Source organism: Sinocyclocheilus grahami, unplaced genomic scaffold (genome assembly GCF_001515645.1).
Source record: "Sinocyclocheilus grahami isolate Dianchi unplaced genomic scaffold, SAMN03320097.WGS_v1.1 scaffold349.1, whole genome shotgun sequence".
Classification (NCBI taxonomy): Eukaryota; Metazoa; Chordata; class Actinopteri; order Cypriniformes; family Cyprinidae; genus Sinocyclocheilus; species Sinocyclocheilus grahami.
The window spans coordinates 750,882-759,489 of NW_015505528.1; the positions used below are offsets into that span (position 1 = coordinate 750,882).

At 36.3% G+C, this 8,608-nt stretch overlaps 1 protein-coding gene across 1 annotated transcript; it reads left to right on the plus strand.

Annotated features, from left to right (window-relative positions):
* The first annotated feature begins 2,545 nt into the window (after positions 1-2,545).
* LOC107548506 (potassium channel GORK-like) lies at positions 2,546-6,257 on the plus strand. The gene is made up of 5 exons (XM_016229214.1): positions 2,546-2,638; positions 3,876-3,963; positions 5,276-5,338; positions 5,541-6,156; positions 6,252-6,257. Exons 2-5 carry the CDS (start codon positions 3,902-3,904, stop codon positions 6,255-6,257), a joined length of 747 nt encoding a protein of 248 aa, XP_016084700.1. The 5' UTR covers positions 2,546-2,638; positions 3,876-3,901.
* Positions 6,258-8,608: the final 2,351 nt, after the last annotated feature.

An 8,608-nucleotide genomic window follows, 5' to 3' on the forward strand; every position in this document is an offset into this window, starting at 1 on the left:
GCGTGTTAGAACGAGCCATTTTAGGTAGGTGTGGCTGACTCTTAACTTCTATAAAGAATATCTCTTTGGATTTGAGACTTTAGTCTTTGCAACTTTACAGATCTTCTTTATGCACCAAGAGCTTGTAACACTCAAAAGAGAAAGGAAAAATTGAAATAGCATCATATGACCCCTTTAAAAAACTACTGTCAGTATTTACTAAAGACACAGTGTGGCTGGCAAAAAAAAAGGCATTTGCCCTATTTTGTTAATTTTGGCCCATAACGAAACAGCCTTAAACTACTGGTCTGGAATGTTGGGGGGTAAGAATCATTTTACACATTTGCCAAAGAATATTATGAGGGCTGGTTCAAAATAAACTAAACTGTTCCATTTTTTCCCTCTTTACAGATTCCTTACTTTGCAGAAGCTGGACAGTCATTTATACGGGACCTTGCTTTAACTTCAGTCATGTACTTTTTTCCTAAAGGGGAAATTATTCAGTACAGTAAAACTATCACAAGAGAGCTCTTTTGTATTCGCAGGGGAACATGTGAGGTCAGCATTTTTCATAAAGTTTATTTCTGTACAAACATTTAATCTCAGTTGTATGCACTTTTAAAGGGTTGGTTCACTGGGTTTTTTCTAGGCTTGATTGTGTTTATGGGGTGCAGTCTAACATGTGTTAATGCTTCATTTAAAAAAAAAAAAAAAAACGCATTATTTTTCACATAATTTACCTTTATTCCACACCGCTCTGTCCCTTCTCTGAGAAATACGCTGATCATTCCCTGCTTTTATGAAGCCCCTCCCTCAGAAATAGGCGATGGGCTCTGATTGGTTAGCTAGCCCAGTGTGCTGCGATTGACTAAACCGCCTCTAGTGCGCATCTAAACATATCCCGCCCCTCACCTCAGCGGCATGTGCTCCGGTTGTATTGGAAACAACGGTGTCGTTAATATCGCTTATCAGTTTGAGCCCAATTGAGAAGCAGAGGATATTATTGAAGAGGATCATGCAGAACCTGTGCAAGCACGGCTTTTAATGGTAGGCCTATGTTTTTTGTTTGTTGTTGTCTCATACTTTTAGATACGCTGTTGTAAATGCTACTGCTTATGTTAGCTTTTAATATATGGTTTTATCCTGATTAAAGCTTTAATACAGTTCAGCAACCGCATGTGCGTCCATGTTTAATGTTTCTTATAGCTATGTGAAAATAAGTGCATAATTGGAACAGTTCATTGTTGGAGCTGAGCTGAATGAGAGAGAGAGAGCAGAGCGTGTGCAGAGCAGGGAAACGTGAGGAACAGTATTGAGAACCACTGCTTTTGAACATTGATTTTGAAACCTGTGAATCTACTAGAATCGTTAGAAGACAGAATCGCGATTAATATATGAACAGATTTTTACGTGCACCTCTAGTTTTCTCTTCCTCTTCCTCTTCTCTAAAGCAGTGCAGCATGGCCTCGCCCCCTTTGCTGCCTTTTCCCGAGGGCGGTGTTTGTCTGGGTTTGTGAAGTCACGAACCCGGGAAGTATCTTGTTGTAGTCCCTACCAGCCGTTTTTGTAGGCATTAAACTGCCAGAATTTAAAAAGACGATATCTCCGTTTGCATTGAACTTTCAGCTTCGTAACTTTGCAGATATTGTTTATGCTCAAACAGCAACATTAGACATTAACTAACGTTAAAAAAGTGAAATCGCAATGAACCACCCCTTTAAAATTAAAGCATAAATTAAGCAGTTCAGTGCAGACCTCAAAATAACTTGATTATTTTAATCGTTGTTGTTTAATCATTGAGAATTGTATTTTATTTATTTATTTACTGAATATTTTATAGATTTTGAATGATAATCTTTCAGAAGTTGTTGGACATTATCAGAAGGGAATGCATTTTGGAGAGGTAACAATTAAATACATTGTTCCCTTTTATATCAATCACTTTGACACTGCATCAGTGGCTGATGCTATAGGAACTCTGAAACCTGGATAAAATCATGCCAGTTTATTGGCAAATGGCACTTAAGCCCTGCACTTTGAGGTGTGTTCCGCAACATACAAATAGTTGTTACACCTTGTTCAGATTTTCAGGGCCTGTCCAAATACCCACAATCGTTCCTACACAACATAAATATTTCATGTTTTTAATTTCAGTGTTTTTGTCAATAACAGTATACCCCAAAGTGGAGTTTCTGTAGTGTCTTGGTATTGACCCAGATACTATAGTCTTGTGTACATCTTTTAAATGAATAATCTTCCCTTTGTTTTTTCCTGTAGGCTGGTTTTTTGTTTGGAAAACAAGCCACATTGACAGTACGTGCTGTGACATGCTGTGAAATTGTGGTCATTGATTTTGACAAGATCAGAGTACTTCTTGAGAAATATCCCCTGCTTAAAAGGTATGTTTTACAAACTAAGAAACAAATTACATGTTAAAGTAAAATCTCTTTAATGATAAAGAACATTTTATCAGGAAACTGTAATTTTTTTAGGCAAATTGAAGAATTCCAATCAGAGCCAAAATGCTACACGACATTGGTGGAGACTGCCGAGAAAATACTGAAAAGGCAATCCCATATCAAAGAATCTGATGTTGCACAGAGACAAAAATTCACATTGGCATTTCAAGGACGTAGGTTTTCCAAGAAGACAAAATGCTGTGAGTATTTTGAGAACCATAACTCCATACATTATATATATTCTCAACACTTACCTATCATTATGAATCAGTAATACTAAGTAACTATGGGAACAAGGTTTAAAAATACAGTTAAAATGCATAGCATATATTAATTTGCTTAAATATATTTGGTAAGCATTGAAAGAAAATCTGCTTGATATTAATTAGACCGTATAATGACTGATAAATTACATAATTAACTCAAAGAAATAACAAGGTTTTTACAAGATATAAAGGTTCTCAGCCTTTTTGACTTAAAATGTCATGAAACCCCCCAGCACTGGTCTTTCACACCTTAGATCTGAAAAAGACTCCAGACAGAAATGGGCGCGTAAAACTGTGGAAAAATGGGAGTGTAGAGGGTGGGAAGAGAGGAGACAACAACCAATAAAACACAGACCTACAACACACTCATTATACAGACAAATTAATATTAAAATACCTTTAAAACAGAAAGAATAAAGGCAGTTACTTTTTGTTTACTCTTCTTTGAATTTTTGGTCTGTATCGTTTGCTGTGTGCAATAATCCGTTGTGTCATCGCGTTCATGATCAGACGCTCCACATGTTGTCATATTAAATATTGTTACGGTCATTTTTACAGAAATGAACTGACAGCTCGGAAGCTCTTTCATGAGATTTGAATTCTCCACTGTAATACAACCTCTTGCATAATACAGTGCAGTGATTGGATCGTAAGACTTCATTCTCATGAATGATACTCAGAAAAGGTCGGAAAACTGATGACGTAGACGCTATAAATGTATTTAATGTCATTTGTGATCAATTTAATGCATCCTTGCTGAATAAAAGTATTAATTTCCTTAAAAAATGTCCTTTGAATTATATAGAGAGGGAGTTTTATTTATTTTTTACAACAATTTTTTTTCTCTTCACTTTGTGTTCTTTATTCTGTAGATGGTCTCGCGTACTCTCCAGCCACGGCTGACAATCACCACTGCAAATTAACGCATATATGTCACTTTTCGTGACACTGGTTTAACTTTGCTTTTTGCGAAATTGCCCAAAAAAATAACCACTTTTACCTTAATAATAGACATAATGAGTGCTATTGTTGTTTTGACTAATGTGCAACCTGTTCATATAAAAAATCTTAAAAATATGTTTTAGGGTTTCATGACACTTTAAGGATTGTGCCAAAATAGAAGCCCTAGCTTTTTTAACAACTGATAAAATATATACAAATATCTTTCTAGATGTGGAGGACTTTGGAAACATTCCAATGTATGCTGGATCCGAGGAAGAAACTGTTCCACTGGGACGAATGAAACGACAGAGACCAAAGTAAGCAGAACGTTATTTTGATGATGTGAAAATTTAAACATGTACAGGGGTTTGACAAAATAATTGAACACCTGGCAATATTTCTTTGCCCCTTTTGCATGTCTGACAAGTTACCAATTTCACATACTAAACACTGCTGAACAAAACTTACATCACACTTATATACAACTTATGGAATATAGAGAACAAAAAGATAAATAAAAGGTCATTGCAAGGTTTTTTCACTGTATCCTACAAAAATGATTGACCCCTACAGTAATGGATGTTCCCATATTTGTCCAATTCCTGTGTATGTAATTTAATGGTATAAATAATAAAGGTATTTATATGGAAGAAGGAAAAAGAAAGTAATATAGTAAAATATTAGAATTTATTGTACAATAATGTACTTGAAGTATTTGCAGGTAATATTTTATCTTATGCAGGTAATATCGCTCCTAATCATATGCCTTATTTATTAAATTACACTCTTTGACTTGCTATGATCTAATCCTCTTGTCTAGAGGTCAGAGGTAACAAAAAGTGGAAAGAATGCACAAGAAACATCTCATCTCCAGCCCCAGCACTAGGAACAGCACTTTCATTTGAAATGAAACAAAGTCAGGTTCATTGATAAGAGAAAATAATGGAAACACAAAATAATTAAGGAGGGAGTCGGGCCAAAATAATAAACAAAGGACTAAAAAAAGAAATACATTTTATAAACATAATTTAACTATACACACACACAAAAACTTCCCTTAATTCCTTGCGAAGTGAAATGTTGGCACCCACCTCCTCACTGGTTTCCACAAATAGTAATATCTTTTTACAACAGAATGGTTCTTAAAATCTGTTCTCAATAATAGCATTACTCTGATCTCACACTTTCAGCTAGTGATGGGCGCTATTAAAAGCACTGCTTCATTAAGCTTTGAAACCTTTGTAAATCCTTTGTTTGGAACCAGTGATTCGGAGCATGTATCAAACTGCCAAGTGAAATTAGGTTTCGTTACGTCATAACTGTTTCAAAAAATTATGTTTCAAAACTTCCTCTGCTAGGGGGTGATCTCTGAGAACCCATGAATCTGTCTCTATAGTTTTTACCTGATATTGGGTCAGTGCTTAATAAAACGTCTGTATAATAAAAAGGAAGAATTGTAGTTAATGGTCTCTTATTGGCCAGATTAACCAAGCTCTGCACTTTTTTTTTGCATTAAACTGATAAACTAAAGCAATAGTTCATACAAAAATGATTTTTTTAAATGAGAGTGAATAAGTAAAGTGGGTGAACTATTCCTTTAAATGTACATTATTGTTTTTGATTCCATAGGACTTTAATGGGACACATTGCATATTTCTTCTTGTGGTCATGCCCATCACCTTTCCTAATGAGGTAAATGCAGTGTTACTGTGGTGTTTTAATACTACTGATAATATTAAAGATGTCAGTACCTCACATCATAAAATTTGCTTGTTCCACTAAATTGGAAGCTTTAGCATATTGAATTGTAAATTAATTAAGCACCCTAATATTGTAAGTATCCAAGTACTTACCTATTGAGAATTATGATTTGTTTCTTCTTATACTTTTGCAGGAAAGCCATTTTGCCCAGCAGTGCATTTTATGTAAGATGGGAATTTTTCCGGAGCATGTTAGCAATCGCTGTCAGCATCATTACCTCATTGCTTATTGCATTTTTACACGTCAGAATGGAGCTGTGGATTGTTTGTTACATACTTGGATTGTGTTGTTGGGTGGACATTTATATCCGCATGCATGTTGCTTTCTATGAAGACAATGATCTCAAAGTTGACACCTTAGAAACAGCACATCATTATGTCAAAACCGGGTTCCTTGTAGATTTCATAACTTGCTTTCCTTGGGAACTTGTGGGTTGGATTGTGATTTCACCATTTGGTGAGAATGGATTTTATGCCAATAATGAAGCATTGCATCTTTATGCATACTTTAGGATTCCACATATTTTCCAGTTATATCGCATTCCCTTTGCATTTTCATTCTTGCAAGTTGACATTACTGCTGAAAGGAACGCCATTACTGTTTTGAAGTTGTTGGTATATTCTGCTCTTTTCGTGCACTTCACCACTTGTATTGCCTTTGCAAGCTCATGCCCTGCTGCAGACCTTTATGGAAACATAAGTGACTATTTCTTACAAGTGACAAAGCACAATTGTACATTATTGTCCTGGGTGAGACACTTGGACAAATCATTTGACGTCGATTTTGGTACGTATTGTTCTTCAGAGCTTTGACCATTGAATATGTTTTATTCTTTTTCATATAGCTATAAGATTAAAAATAAATATGTTTATGTTTAAAAAATAAAAATAAAATAACAGATGATTTTTGTTCTTCAGACACTGTTCATTTCCAGGAGTTGTATTTAATGAGCTTGTACTTTGTAACCACAACAATATGTGTTGTTGGATTTGGGGACATCTATCCATCTCTAACTGCAATGGTAAGTATTAAATCAGGAAAATTTTGGATGAATTTAACTAAAAATGTCTAAGCTTTTTACTTTATGGTCATTAGAATGGGGATGGTTAATTGTCATGAAAATAATTCATACCTTTTCTATTTTTCCTTTGATTTGAGATGAAATAGGGCATAGCATGTTTTTGACAATATGTTTTGCAATTTTCTACTTTACAGTTTATGTTTTATGCTTTTCTTTTTAACTGACAAAACAAAACCTATTTTTCCATAAATCACACAATGGTTCTATGTGCTATGCATGTATAGAGACTCCCTGCTTGCTTTATGCGTCTCCAGCCACTGACTTTTCTTTGTGCATAAACCACATTTTTAGAAAGCTGGCATGAGTTTCATTATGATTGCTGCGATGCTGTTTACTGGCTGGTTATCAGGCACTGTTACTGCTATGCTGGCAAACACAGATGCTATGAGAGCTGCTTATACAGAGAAAACTGAGAGCATGAAACTGTTCTTGAAGGTATTTATTTTCATACAGAATCTGTTTCATCTTACTGATAACCAGTGTATCATTTGATTAATTTCCACAATCAAAAACAGTAATATTGTAAATTAGTACTGTTTGAAATAGTTTTTTTAATGGCAAAGCCTAATTTTCAGAAACTATTACGCCAGTCTACTTAGATTATCTTGTGCTAATAATCTTTCTTATTATTAGCAAGGCTGAAAGTGATTTTGCTGCTTAATGAAGGGTGGAAAAATAAATTTTTTCTGTTGCTGAAGTATTGAGTATTTTGGTTTTTAATGGACGGAGAGAACTGGGCACTCCAGAAGTGCCACATCAAGATGGGGAGTACAGAGTCTCTTTAATAGTGAAGAGAATACAAAAAAATGCAACAGGCATTTAGAAAAGAGTTTTATCAATAAATGGACAAATGTTACAACGCCACATGTTTCAGGACACACACACACCAGGCCACCTGTCTCAAACTGGAAGTGAGGCGAACCATATGGTCCATTATGTCAGTCAACCACGCCTACCTAAAATGGCTTGTTCTAACACGCCCCCACATGTCTACGTCACGATGTGGGAAGATTTGCATAACGCCGCCCAAATGTTCACACAAAGAAAGAAGGCGTAACTTTTATTCTCGCTGTAGTATTGTTAACACACAGCATCACACACGGCGGGCTATAGAGTGTGGGGAGGCCGGAGGGCTAGAGTGAGCGGAGGCCAGCTGCCTTGAGAACGGCGTGGCCGGAGGGCTTGCGGCAACCACATGTGACGACCCCGGGTTGGACTTCGCTTCATCCACGGTGAAAGTCGATCTGGCAATCCACAGCATGAAGTTGATGTATTTCCTCAGTGACCAGCACGGATCAGCTCCAGGCATGACGAAGCGGATATCATCCTCTTTTGGAAGGCAAAACAAAGTAGTTTCGCTTTCACAACGAAACACACAGCGCCTTCACGACATGGTGGCAGCAACAATACTACAGCGAGAATAAAAGTTACGCCTTCTTTCTTTGCGTTAACATTTGGGTGGCGTTATGCAAATCTTCCCACATAGTGACGTAGACATGTGGGGGCGTGTTAGAACGAGCCGTTTTAGGTAGGCGTGGTTGACTCTTAACTTTTATAAAGAAAATCTCTTTGGATTTGAGACTTTAGTCTTTGCAACTTTACAGATCTTTTTTATGCACCAATAGCTTGTAACACTCCAAAGAGAAAGGAAAAATTGAAATCGCATCATATGACCCCTTTAATGTTCATTTTGTAACAAATACTCAAAGGGATAGTTCCCTCATGTCATTTCAAACCTGTAAGACCTTTGTTCATCTTCGGAACACAAATTGAGATATTTTTATGAAATCCGAGAGCTCTCTGTAACGAAAGAGGTCTGACACAACAGGTTAGTATATATAAAACGGGTTTTAATGGGCACAGAGAGTTCAGGGGTCGGTTCCAGAGGATGGGATGGTGAGTGAGTCGTTTGTAGAATCGTTCAAAGGATATCAGAGTCCTTTGGCTTTAAAGGCGCTGGGATGCAGGCAGGAGGAGCACACACCTCAGCAAACCGGCACAAACGCAAATCAAATCATATTATACATTACTGATAAAATTGATGCCCGTTATTTACTTTCAGGCAAAATAATTAAAAAAAAAAAAAAACACTAAAAAGGCTAAATTTTGGCATAAAACTG

Excerpts from the sequence above, each read along its gene's own strand:
- LOC107548506 (XM_016229214.1), top strand. The coding sequence starts at position 3,902 with ATGTATGCTGGATCCGAGGAAGAAACTGTTCCACTGGGACGAATGAAA. Across the intron at positions 3,964-5,275 it reads ATGAAACGACAGAGACCAAA|GACTTTAATGGGACACATTG; the intron begins GTAAGCAGAACG and ends TTGATTCCATAG. Across the intron at positions 5,339-5,540 it reads CCATCACCTTTCCTAATGAG|GAAAGCCATTTTGCCCAGCA; the intron begins GTAAATGCAGTG and ends ATACTTTTGCAG.